At 43.8% G+C, this 13,888-nt stretch overlaps 1 protein-coding gene across 1 annotated transcript in view; it reads left to right on the top strand.

Annotated features, from left to right (window-relative positions):
• HECW1 (HECT, C2 and WW domain containing E3 ubiquitin protein ligase 1) overlaps positions 1-10,325 on the top strand; it is a 240,336-nt gene extending 230,011 nt beyond the window's left edge. Inside the window, exon 32 of the mRNA XM_031951752.1 lies at positions 5,386-10,325. Coding sequence (XP_031807612.1) covers positions 5,386-5,497 — 112 coding nt within the window. The 3' untranslated portion in view covers positions 5,498-10,325. The remainder of the gene's footprint in view (positions 1-5,385) is intronic.
• Positions 10,326-13,888: the final 3,563 nt, after the last annotated feature.

Below are 13,888 nucleotides of genomic sequence, written 5' to 3'. Positions count from 1 at the left end.
TAGCCCTGAGTGAGGGGGATAATCGTCCTCAGCCGCATCTGGCCCGCAGGCCATAGTTTGAGGACCCCTGCTAAGGGGTAGGAAAGCCAGGGAAAGAAGGAAGGGAGGAAGGGAGGGGGGAAGGAAGAAGGGAAGGAAGGAGAGAAGGAAGAAAGGAAGGAGGGGAGGAAGGAGAAAGGGAGGAAAGGAGAGGAGAGGAAGGAGAAGGGGAGGAAAGAGGGGAAGAAGGGAAGAAAGAGGAGAGGAGGGGAAGAAGGAGGGGAGGAAGGGAGGAAAGAGGGGAGGAGGGGAAGAAGGAGGGAAGGAAGGGAGGAAGGAAAGGAGGGAGGCAGGGAGAGTGCTACTGAATACCAGAATTCATGGCTATTTATCTTTGTCATTTCCTTGGACTCCCATTACTCTCACTGGTGCATCAGTGGATATGGTCTCTCTGGTTGGTGTGGAGGTGAGGTAGCTGTGACAGGGCAGATAACTCCCCTCTGCTACAAAGGCTGAGGGTTGCAGAAGTCCCCACATACCCAACAGATCTAAGGACTGTCTGAGATCAGGGAGATCAGGCACTTAGAAGGATTTGGACCTTGTAGCTGAGGGTCTTCCTCTAGCTTGAGATGATTTAACATCGTGGGAAGCCATACAGAGCAAAGAGAATTCACGTACAGTCATAAGAATGTCCAACTGGCAAAGGGCAAGCCATTTGTTGCTGCCAGAGTCAAACAGAAATTGTTTGTGAGATCTACTCTTTGGGACTCCCCGACTCCCAGGGCTCCGTTAGTACAGATAACCAAGGATTGACAATTGTGGCTTGTTTGGTCTAGAACTGGAACTTCTGTTGTTGGGAACCTCTATGCAAATTAGTAAGTTTTCTGAAATCCATCATGTTAGAGAGGTAGGTGCCTAGGCTCAGAGTCACCATAGCCAACTCTAACTGGTGTTGAGCAGTCTGTAATAACTATTAACGAGCCATTGGGAGTTAAAAGTTAAAGAAACTGTTGTCGTCATTGTTTAGTCACTTCTCAGTTGCATCAGACTCTTAAATGTAATGTTCTCTCTAAATGTAATGTTCTCTGTTGAGTTTCCTTGGGGTCTATGGGAGCAGCCTTCATTTCAGTTCAGTAATCACCACACGAGTAGCTGGGGTTAAAGTCCAAATCATTTATTGTCTCTTTCAAAGTCCTATCTCCTTCATTTGGGGCTCAGCTAGTTTTCTGGGGGCCTTCTGGATCTTGGTTTCAGTGGAAAAGTGAAGGAGGAGAGCTGCCACCAAGATGGTGTGAGATGGGATGAATCTGTCTGAGTCCAAGAGCTTGGGCTCCAGCCTTTAGCCTCCAGCCTTCTGTCCACTTGTCCTGAAATCTCCCTGGCTGAGGCTTCTTGCCCCACACTGAGCCCAAACCAATCATTGTATCACTAGGAAGCCATCATTTGTTGTAGGATTAAATCAATACTAAACTAGATTTAATCACTGTCTCTTCAATTCCACTTAGTACCTTGTTCCAGGTTCTGGCCCATAACATCTCCTTGTAGGATCAGATCAATCCTACTGAACCAGGCTAAATAAAACAACTCTTGTCTCTATCAATCCCACTGACTTAGCACCTTGTAAGAATCCTTTGTTTCAAGTTCAGAGTTCTGGCCCATAACACTTAATGACCCCATTTGGGGTTCTCTTGGCAGAGATCTGGAGTGGTGAGCCAAGTCCTTTTCCAGCTCATTTGACAGATGAGGAAACTGAGGCAAACAGGGTCAAATGACTTGTCCAGGGTCCCAGCTACTAAGTGTGTTTGAGGCTGTGTTTGAACCCAGGCCTTCCTGACTCTAAGCTCATCATTCTATCCACTGTGTTACGTAGCTGCCTGAAAGAAACAGTAAATACATAAATATTAAAATAAAGACATTTAAAAACAAACACCCATGGCCAGAGCCATCAGAACAACACTGAGTTTGTCAAAAAGCCTCGTGGAGTTCTCCCTGAAAATGGCGAGTCTGCCCCAGCTTCTTCACTTGGACATCTGTGAATGCTTACGGGGTGTGCCCAGATAGGGAAGGCAGACAGAGGCTATTTAAAGCCTACAGAGTGAGGTTGCTGTCCAATTTAATTCCAGGCTCTATGTTTCTTTGCCTCAAACAAATATAATCCTTTGAAGCTTTTTCAAATGGAATAGCTTAGATCTTCTGGCATGTGGCTACAGGGGCCTATAAGCTATTTTTAAAAATTTAACATTTTACTTTCCCCGATGACATGTCGAAACAAATTTAATATGATTTCTTTTCACACTTTGAGTTTCCGTTTCTCTTCTGTCCTGCTTCCCCTCCCCTCACATCAGGAAGTCAAGCAATTTAACAAGAGTTATACATGTGCAATTATTCAAAACATATTTCCAAGTTAGTCGTGTTGTGAAAGAAAATACAAACAAAAAGAAGGAAAAGAAACAGAAAAAGTCTGCTTCGATCTGCATTCAGACTCCAGCAGTTCTTTCTCTGGAGGCAGAGGGCATTTTTCATTATAAGTCCTTCAGAGCTATCTTGGATCATTTATTGCTGAAAAGAGCTGAGTTATTGACCGCTGATCATAATACAATGTTGCTGTGATGTGTATAATGTTCTCCTGGCTCTGCTCACTTCTCTCAGCATCATGTAGAGCTTTCTGGGTTTTCCTGAAACGATCTTGCTCAACATTTCTCACTGTACAATAATATTCCATCACAATCATATACCACAGTTTGTTCAGCCATTCCCCACTGCTGGGCAGCCCCTCGGTTTCGAATTTACCACAAAGAGCTGCTCTAAACACTTTTGTAGTTGTGAGTCCTTTTCCCTTTTTTGTCTCTTTGGGGTACAGTCTAGCAGTGGTATTGCCTAGTCAAAGGGTATGCAGTTTTATGTATAGGGACTTATGTTTGGGGGGAGATGAGAGCACAGAATTGTAGGGTTTGAGCCAGAAGGGTTAACTCTAGGGGCTATGAGGTTCATTCTGACGTCACTAGGGATACCTGGGGGATATAATAAACAGCATCCAGGAGTCAGGAGCAGGAGTCAGGAGTTTAAATTCATCCTCAAACAGTTATTGATTGTGTGACCTTGAGCAAGTCATTTAACTCCATCTGGTCTGTTTCCTCCATTGTAAAATGGAGGTAATAATAGCACTGAAATAATCCCAGGGTTGATGTAAGGATCAAAGGAGATTACTTGGCACATTGCCTGGGACATAGAAGACACTTAAGAAGCACTTGTTCCCTTCCCCTTTATCTATCTTCCTGAATACCTTCCCCACTACATTACTGGGAAACTCCTCCAAGAGTTCACAGCCAGGTGTAAAATCTAGTCAATGATGCTCCCCTCCTTGTCCATAGGAGTCCCCAAATCAAAAGTAGTGGTGATGGGATGGATCACCAGCTCCACAGGAGACTTCCAATCTCTTCACAGCCCCGGGCCTCTCCCCCAGAATATATATCTATAGCCTCTTGCGCCCTAGTCCTTACAGTGATAATCTCCAGTCTCAGCTGTTGCCTCCCAAAATACCATCAGTGGCCTATCACTCCAGCTCCCAACTTAGACAAACTAGGGCAGATCTTGGGAAATTCTCTTAAAGATCTCAGTGATGGCTCATTCTGCTCTCCCCTTCTGCTTCTTTCCCCAATTTGGCTCTTCTAGAAAAAGTCCCTCCAACCTCACACAAACACTCAAGTTAACAAAACAGAACAGACTTTGAGGATATTTGATGCAAAGCATCCATTCCTGAGCCTATAAACATATAAACTACTTTTTTTTTCCTCTTTTAAGTGGCTCCCTTCTCTCCCTTCCCCATCACACACACACACGCACACACACACACACACACACACACACACACACCCCTTTTTCCTAGGATTCCTACAAAATCAAATAATCCTACAGTTCACATGATTCAGAGCCAGTTACCCAGTAGGTGCTTAATAAATACTTGTTGATTGATAGTACTTCTATTCATAATGGTTGTTTGGAGTCAGAGAAAAGTATCTATGACATATCATTTTTGTCTTTGAGTGATTTTTTAAAATCCTTTTTGAAGATTTCATGGGAGTTTTTCTTTTTGTATTTCTATTGTTTTTTGGGGAGATTCTGGAAGCACCCACTTTTATACACCAGGAAAATGGTCTCGCCACATTCCCAAGAAGCCCCATGTCTAAGTACTTTTGAAAACTACTTAGCACAATGTCTAGCACATAGTAGGTGCTTACAAAAACACCTCTTGAGGCTGTGGTCCACTAAGACTCCCAAACTTCTTTCACATGAACTGTGTCAAGTGACAGAAATTCTGTTCCATAGTTGTAGAGTTGATTTTTAAAAACTTAAATGTAGCGCTTTCCGTTGATCACTACTACAGGGAGATTAGGTGCTGATTGGTTAGGAGATTACAAGGACTGAGAGTGAATGCTGCCTTCAACATCCACAAGCTGTAAGACACTGGGGGAGGCAAAGGTTCATTTTCCTGACTCAGGTTTCTCACTCATACAATGGAGGGGGGGAAGGTGATAACCTTTGTGGTTTCTGATGTCAACCACCTCTAACTCAGTGATCCTAGAACCCAATGAGATCATCTTTGGGGATTCCAATTCTGACCCTTGCATTTGTTTGTATTTTCGGTTTCCTTCTTAGATTTCTTGTCTGGGGTCAAATCCTTGCCAAAGAAAGGCATAGCAAGAATTATTTGTACTTGCAGAGTATTTTAGGGATCTGTAATAGGATTAAAACTAGTCAGGTCTTTGATTGTGCTAATTTTCTATTAAAAAAATAAATAAATCATTGTAGGGCAGCTGGTGCAGTGGATAGAGTGCTAGCCCTAAAGCCAGGAGGACTTGAATTCAAATCCCATTTCAGACATTTAATAGTTCCTATGTGACCCTGGGCAAGTCACTTAACCCCAATTGCCTCAGCAAAAAAATAAATAGAAAGGAAGGAAGGAAGGAAGGAAGGAAGGAAGGAAGGAAGGAAGGAAGGAAGGAAGGAAGGAAGGAAGGAAGGAAGGAAGGAAGGAAGGAAGGAAGGAAGAAAGAAAGAAAGAAAGAAAGAAAGAAAGAAAGGAAGAAAGAAAGAAAGAAAGAAAGAAAGAAAGAAAGAAAGAAAGAAAGAAAGAAAGAAAGAAAGAAAGAAAGAAAGAAAGAAAGAAAGAAAGAAAGAGAAATGAATAAATAAATCTATCAATCACTGAGAGGAACAAAGTGTAGGCCATCTCATTCCCTGCCCACTTCTGCATCTTACTGTGATGAAGACTGGGCCGCTGGGTGTGAAAGAGTATGGCCCTAAAGAATCAGTCTCCTCAGCCACGACTTGAGGGACCCCCAAGCTGGTTTGTCTGGGAAAGCAAACCTCCCGCTGACCCCTTGTTTCCTTCCCTTCCCCATTCAGGGCGCACACGTGTTTCAACCGCTTGGATCTCCCACCCTACCCCTCCTACTCCATGTTGTACGAGAAGCTCCTGACGGCCGTGGAGGAGACGAGCACCTTCGGGCTGGAGTGAGGAGAGGGGCGCATCCGGTGTCACCCGTGGGCTGCCGGCGCCCCCCTTCCTCCCCCTTCCCATAATCTGGGCATCTAGTGGTTTTGTTTTCACTCCAAATCGGATCGACAACAGCTGTGCATGAAGAACTAGCTGCCTTCTCCGAGTCACCTCCGGCTTCCCCCTCCAGGTTCTCAGTGGCCTGCTAGCTCGTATGCAATATCCCCCCCAAGCCCATCAGGTCCGTGTGTCTCTGCATACCTCCATTACTAACGATGAAATGCGAATGCAAGTTATGCTACACTCGACCAAATGTTAACCAATGTTTACTTCTGTCCGGACTGACTGGAGACGAAACGCCCCCGAGCATCCCCAGCGTGCCCGGCCCTCCTGCCGGAGCCGCCGTCATCCCGGTCCCTCCTCCCTGGAGCCGCCCCGGCTTCCTTCCCCCTTCTTCCCTTCCCTCCGGTGTACCCACCCGTCCAAGGGACAGCTTGGCAAAACTGACATTTTTATACATTGAACTCGCGACCCACCTGTGTGACGTCCATCCCCTCCACTGGAACTGACCCAAACACATGGTGCAAATAAGACATTTTCAAACCGACCACAAATGTTGTGGGATGCAATGCAAAGCAGCCCCGTGGCAGGGACGCCGTGGTGACCAACAGAAGCTGCACTTCCCTATCAGGAGGGGGAGCTGGAGAGGGAGGGCCGCGGGGATGCCGGCCACGTGAAAAGCACAAGCGTGCACATGCCCAGGGAGGAGCTCCTCCGGGAGAGAAAGGACCCCGTCCCGAGGGCTGGCGAGAGTACGACCGCAGAACGGGAAGGCGGACATTTCACTCTTGTTTTCGTCCCTTCGAGTCCTGTCGACTGGTTTCTCGAGCGTCCAGGGTTAGCACTTCTTCCAAATTGAACAGTGTCTAGACAATCCCGTCGTTTCCTCAATACCATGTATCACTTCTCTAACAGGGCTAACTTTTCTATGTTTTGTTTTGTTTGTTTGGGGGATTTGGGGGTGGGGGTTTTCTCATCAAGTGCAAATCTGCGGCCCCTCAGAGGTGAGTCTCCCGAGGAGCAGAACCCAGGGAAGCAAATCTGGGGAGACCAGTGCTGCCATTTAGGTATGGAGGGTAGCGTAGCCCCTCTTCCGAGTTAGCGGAGGTTGTGGTGCCCCTGGAGTGAAATTTCACTGTCTCCATGGCACGTGAAGTTATACCAAAATGAAGAGCCAGTTCCTTTCAACATTTCATCCACAGAATTCAGGAAAGTCGATGTTCGGAAAATCACTGGGAAGGTCCAAAGTGAGCCGTTTCTGACGACAGGGATTTCTGGGCAGTGGGTGGTTCGGAAAGTTTCCCACAAACCCGGCTAGAGTGGTTGTTTACAAGTCTCGTCCCGCTTGACTCCATAACTCCTGAAATGTGTCATAAATGAAAGTGTTTCCCTTCCCTGGAAAGAGGTGCAATTGGCCACCCCGCCAACCTGTCAAAAAGCCAAATTGTTGTTTTCTCACCTTAACTCCCACATTTTCTAACCCACAGAAACAAGACACAAAAAATCACTTGAAGGTCAAGCATGGACATATATATACATGTATGTATGTATGTATATAATAGACGCATATATATATGTGAACCTGGCCATCACCAAGTGCATCCATTCTGTGATGAAGTCCCAAAGTCCCTTTGGGTTCCTCTTCAAGCTCAAGAGGAGCTTTGAGATGACGATTTGATGGGGTTTCTCTACAATTTCCAGCCTATTTCACTGGCCTATTGGCATTTTCCAATCAGAATGTCTACATTATAGAAAACTTCATTTGTCTAAATTCAATGTTTTTATAGAAGAAAAGTTTGAGCTATATGAGGATTTCAGGAAGTCCAGAACTTCAGACACCATGTACTTCAGCATCTGAACAGTCGCAAACAAGCCCAGAAGGGTTTCTGAGCTTTGATTAAATCAGAACCGAGGTAACTAGGCCACTGTATGGATGTTCTGGGGTTCAAGCTGTCTGACTGGAGGGCACTCTTTGGGTGTGGGGAAACACCACGATGGACATTTACAAACCTTAGCAAAAATCAGAATTCATTCATCCACAAATCGGTTTGTGCGAGGCCCCGAGAAGAATACACATCTGTACAAGACCATATGTGCCCTTCAGAACCTACAGTCTGGACAAGGTATCAAATTTGTCATGAGCTTTGACTTCCCTATGGAGAGAGGGAGGGAGGTATGCGCTGGGCAGACCCTGAGCTCTAATGTGCTTCAGCCCGTGGGTCTTTCCTTTTATCTGCATGTGGACCACTCTATGGCCTCCCAAGCCTGCTCAGACCACATGACACGGAAAGCGTGGCTTTCATTAATCTGACTGGCAGCTTCTCCATTGAGGAAGACGTTCTTTCTATCTAAGATCATAGATTCAGAGCTGGAAGGGACCTGAAGGGACGCTTAGTGCCACATTTTCATTTTTCAGGTAAGAAAACTGGAGCCCAGATAGCTTGTGACTTACCTGAGATCACTTACCTATGGCAGGTGTGAGATATAAACCCTCAGCCTCCAGCTACTCCCTCTTGCTGCTTGGTGTGCATAGCCTAAGTGACTCAGGGAACGCCCCCAACATCCTCCCCTCCGATGTGAAGAGGATGCTCAAGAAAATACTTTGGAGAGAGAAAATACTTTGTCCTCTCCCAAGGACATTTGTTTAGCCAACAATACAATCATGGGGCTGGAAGGAGAAAAAATCAAGTAGGGGAGAGGACTTCCCCTAAACTGAATTGTTTGCCATTCCTTTTAACCCAGGCAGCAACAAGGTTAGATGTCTTTAATCAAAATGAAGAGCAATGACCAACAGATTGGCCTCAATTTGGCCAAAGATTCTAAGTTTCTATATTTAAAGCGAGGAAAGACCTTAGAGGTATTCTGGTTCAGAGCCCTCACTTTACAGATGGGGAAAGAGAACAGGATCAGGCCCTCCCAAGACCACCCTGGGAGACCAGAATCACAGTCTAAGTCCCCTCCCTCCCAAAGTCAGTGCTTTCTCCAGCATTAACAAATCATCTCCCCCCTCTCCTTAGTAAAGAAAAGGAGAAAAGAATGAAAAAGGAAAAAATAAATGAAAACTCCTCTTTCCCACCTTGATACCAGGGATTTATTTTAATTTGTATTTTGTCATTTATTTGAAATAATTATGTGCAACTGAAGGAAACCTAGGATTTATATTATCTGATTTCCTCTTCCAGCCAGAGCTGCTGGACCAGCCAAACATCCCAAATGGAACCAAAGGCATTCTGGCTCTTCCATGGGGCTCCCCGCTCCTTTCCTCTTCCTTCACAGTCTCAGGGACGAGATGCAAACCCAGCTAGATATTGGGGGCACCTCCTTGCCCAGGTCAGCCTCAGCCAAGGGGCCCTGCCCAAAGCATTCCCTCATTCATCTAAGCTAAAAAGCCCACTTTACGGGAGGGAGAGCTTTGTCCATTTCTTCTCAGTCTATCCTAGAACTGAACTCAGACCAAGAAAAAGATCTTTTTCTTTTTTTATTTTCTTCAGTATTTAATACCCTTGCCTAAAATCAAGCCCCAGTTTAAATGATTTTGCAATATTAATATATAGGATTCAAAGTCATGATCAGGATGTCTCTCTTCAAAGGCTCTTCCCTCTCTCCTCCCCATGCTTGTTTTAAAGATTGGTTTTCCCCTAAAAGTAAGGAACTCCAACCAGCCCTGGCCATATGTGTCCTAAGAGGCAGGCTTTGAGTCCCAGGTTTTTCTGTGTCAAAGGGCAGCCATCTCCTCACTAATACCACATAAATATTAATATAAATTAGTGAGCAAGTGAGCATCACAGAAGGCATAGAGAGGAGATGTCCAGGCCAAATTGGAGAATGATTTCCGAAAGATCGAGAAAAATCAACTCCAATTCATCTTTAGCAAATGAGTGTGAATAGTGGCAAGGACATGAGAGTCTGGAGCCAAAAGAGCTGAGTTCAAATTCCAGCTTTGCTCTTTAAGACTTCTGTGACCTTTGGTGAGTCAATCACTTTCCAGGACTCAGTTTTCTCATCTGTAAAACACAAGACATTGAACAAAACCATAACACAGAATTCTTCTATATCAGTGAGTTTGCAAAGTCATCCTTTGTCCTGAATGTTCTCAGTTCATGGGTTAGATTTTGTTGGGGGATAAACGGAGACTGGTGAACGTGCAGAACTGAATTATATTTTTGCAGATTCAAAATAGTTAAATAAAGAAGTCTTGGTCATTTTTTCCAGTGTGAACCTTCACCTTCTCCCGACAACTCATCAATTATCCAATCGCCATTTCCAGGCAAGATAAAACACTTTCAGAGGAAAACAAACAGACCTTTCTATAACAAATATGTTCCTTGATTTGGCAGCTTCCAATCTTGGAGATTTTGAGATTGTTTGCAATACTGTGTCAGAAAAATCTGAGATCGATTTTCCAGTCCTCATAAGGTCCTAAAGAGAAATTGTTATTTTCTTGTTAGTAAGTACTGTAGTCCCTTTGTTTCCATAGAAAAATAGATGCGTGTAGATAGTGTATAGGTAGACTAGCTAGTGTGCTGTTAGCCTAATTCCCTGCAGCTTCCAATTTACCTAAAGAAATATCGACTCTGGTTTTGTTAAAAAAAATAATAATAATAAAAAGAAAAATAAAAAACAAAAAGAAAAGAAAAGAGAAAAGAAAAATTAAAAAAAAAAAAGACTTCCTACTGGTCGATGGCAGGAAAGGTCCTCATTCTGGGGCTGATTTTGCTGATACTCAGGCTTTGCCTTCTATTCACTCATATCACCGTAAAGGAATGTCAATAAAACTTTTGTTATGGCACTCGGTGTCGACTCCTAATTGTGACAGAAAGGTCTCCAACACGGGGGGCTTTAGGAAGTTTGGATGAATGCACTGTGGGCCCCATGGGTTGATGGGGGCTTTTCCTGAGGTTGCCAGCATTACCAAAGCTGGTACGTGGGTCCATTGCTTCAGCTACAGCCTCCTCTTGCATGCCAGAAAAAGATGGAACCAACCCACCTGCAAATAGGGACTATTTCCTCATTTCTCCTTTGATGGTACATTGGGGATAAGAATCCACCTTGTCTCCCTTGGTGTTCGCCCACCCTAGTGTTCATGTCCATTTGTGCTGACTGAATTACCCCCCACCCCCGCTTTGGATCAATGGCTAGCAAGATAGGGCTGGACAGGTTGTTAATAGAAAATAGAGGACAAGAGGGTCCTTATTTTATCATCATCTTTATGAGGCTGTTAATGACCAGTCTGGTTTTCAGTCGGTCTGGGATTCTCTGTTAAGTGGGAAGGAGAGGTGAAGTCTCTGCTCCAAGAAATCAGGGTATTCCTGATGTTACAGAAACACAAACTATGTCTGCTGTTTCCTGGGAGCCATTAGCCTTTCTAGGCTCCCAGAACTGGGATAGGGATGGGGATGTGGAGAGGAAAAAGCACTGAGAGATGGCTCTCTTAGCAGAGTTCTCAGCCCCCAAAGATGTTCATCTCAAAGCAATCCTGGAGCATTGACCTGGATGGACATTCGGACGAGATCCGAGAAGTGCCGATATCTGAGGATGTCACGTAATGACTCATCCAAGGAAAGCCTCCAATGTGAACATGTGCAGACATGCTGTTCTATGGAACTGCTTTAAAATGCAGATTTGTAGGTTCCAAAGAGGCTCAGAAAGGCCTGAGACCTTTAGCAGCCCCAGGGGAGGGCCGGAGGCCAGACACAGTGGAGACACTGAGGTCCAGCCTCCAGAATTGTTATAGTCTTACAATTAGTGGAGACTCAGTCCCACTTCTTCCACCGAGGCACATGGGATCTCTCACAAGTCACTTCCTGTCTCTGAGCATCCATTTCCTCAAGTATGAAAAAAGGCTTTGGAGGAAACTACATCTCAGGACCTTCCAGAGCTGCCTTTCCTTTCCACTGTCTGTCCTACAGATGGAAGTCTAGGGCGTAATCAATCCCACTCTCTCTTACTGGGTGGGACCTTAGTCCAAGCTTGGGCTGCATTTCTAATTTCTTCATTTCCAGGTCATTGTAAACCTACAATGACTTAAAGAATCTAGAATCGCAAAGACACAGGGCTCAGAGACTGGCAGGAACATTCTAGGTACATGGATGGGGGATTATATGGACCAGGTAAGGAAAACTTTGGGAGTATATTTGGGTTTAGATCATCTCCCACCACCACCACCAACAATCTTCCCCCTCCCCCCAATAATGAAGTGGTAGGAAAAGAAAGCTCTACTAATTGCATGACTATAAAGGCTGGAGGCTGCTGGCCCTCAGTGTCTCAGCTGTGTCTGGCCTCCGGCCTTCTCCTTGGGTTGCTAACAGTCTCAGGCAGAACCTACAGATCTATATGTTAAAAGAAGTTCCTACATAGCCTGCATGGCTGCATCTAGAAAATTTAAGCAGGGAAGAAGCTAGAACCATGGAGAATTACAGAATTTCAAGCTGGTCTACCTGAAAGGATTCCCTCAGAGGTCCTGCAGTCTCTGCTTGGAAATCTCCAGTGAAGGAGAACTTGTCTACTCCCTTCAGAGGCAATCCCTCTCTCTTTGGAGCAGCTCTATTGTACAAAGCTTTTCCTGAATTAAAGTTCATTTGCCACCTCACAACATTAATCTATTTATCCCAGATCTGTGCTCTAAGGCTGAGAAAAATAGATCCAATCTCTGTTCCATGATAGTCCTTCAAAGACTGGACCCTTCTAATCCCCTTATCCCCAAGTGGTCTCCCTCTTCTATTCAGCAGCTCAATCATTCAAATTTCCTTCATACACTCTAGGACTTTCTGAGACCAGTGAGCTACTGAGGCTCTAAAATGTGTTTATGGTTGTTCCTACAAAGCAAAGTTCCCAAAGGGGTTTGTTTATTTCAAATATTTTGATAACTGTATTTTAATATAACTGATTTCTTTGGGAATTTTCTGTATTTTATTTTATACATTGAAAAATCTGATTCTAGATGGGAGAGAAGCCAGGAAGTTGCCTGAGCTCTATTCGGTTTCCCCCAGAAACACTAAATCAAGCCTCTAAACCCATTCCTGAGTGAAAGAACCGTCAAAAAAGACAGAATGAAACAATTTCCCAGATAACTTAGGACTTCAGGAAAGGTCTGTCTTACTTGGGTAAAAGCAATGCTCAGTCAAGCACAGACACAAGTAATCTAGCTGGAGGCTCTTAGCCACGGCACAGACCAGTAGCGGAGGCCTCTTGGTCCTGGCTCAGCATCTGTGAGGTCTCTAGCCCTCAAAGGCAAACTTTGAGCCCCACAATCCTGAAACAAGTGTGGCTAGGCTGTACCAACCCAATGCAGTGGGAAAGCTGCTAGCATCTTAAACCCCAGAGCTGAGAAGCTCCTGTTTTCCTCCAAAAGAAGCTTGAAACCATGTCCCCTGTGCCCTAGGAGCAGAAGCCAATTTAAGAAATGAACCCCAAACCCCAAAAACCCCAAAAGATCCCAGATCATAGAAAGCTACTATCACCATAGTACAAGGAAGATCAGAATATAAACTCAAAAGGAAACAATAATGGCAAAACGTCTACATGTGAAGCCTCAAAGTTCAAAATGTTGTCTTGGAAGAACTCAAAAAGGATTTTTAAACATTACGAAAGATAAAAGAAAATTTGGAAAAGAAAAATGAGTCATTCAGGAGAATTATGAAAAAAAGAGTCAATAGCTTGAGAAAGAAAGCACAAAATTTTAAGAAGTGAAAAAAAATAGAACAAAATGCAAAATAATTCAATGGAAAAACAACCAACCAGGAAAATAAATCTAGGAGAAATAATTTAAGAATCATTAGACTACCTGAAAGCTATGATTTAAAAAAAAAAGACTGGCTAGTATCTTTCAAGAAATCATCTAGAAAACTACCCTGATTTCCAAGGGCCACAGGTAAACTAATCATTGAAAGAATCTACCAATAACCTCCTAAAAGAGATCCCAAAATGAAAATTCCAAAGGATATTGTGGCTAAACTCTAGAATTATCAACTCAGGGAAAAAAATACTACAAACAAACAGAAAAAAAACAGTTCAAATATCAAAGAGCAGTGAAGATTATCAATAGCCACAGCAGTTTCTACATTAAAGAGTCAGAGGAATATAATATTCTGGAAGATAAAGAAGCTTGTACTGAATCAACTACTCAAAAAAATTGAGCATAATCTTTCAGGAGAAAAGATGGAAATTCAATGAAATGGGGGACTTTTAATCATTTCTAATGAAAAGACTAGAGCTGAACAGAAAATTAAATCTTCAAATACAAGATTCAAGAGAAGTATCAAAAGATAAACAGAAAAGAAAAAAATGTTATTTAAAGGTTAAACTGTTTACATCCCTACTTGAGAAAATGATACTTGTAACTCTTGAGAATTG

This window comes from Sarcophilus harrisii, chromosome 1, assembly GCF_902635505.1.
Source record: "Sarcophilus harrisii chromosome 1, mSarHar1.11, whole genome shotgun sequence".
Taxonomy (NCBI): domain Eukaryota; kingdom Metazoa; phylum Chordata; class Mammalia; order Dasyuromorphia; family Dasyuridae; genus Sarcophilus; species Sarcophilus harrisii.
Note: the sequence above shows the minus strand (reverse complement) of the source record. Positions and strands in the feature narration are given on the sequence as shown.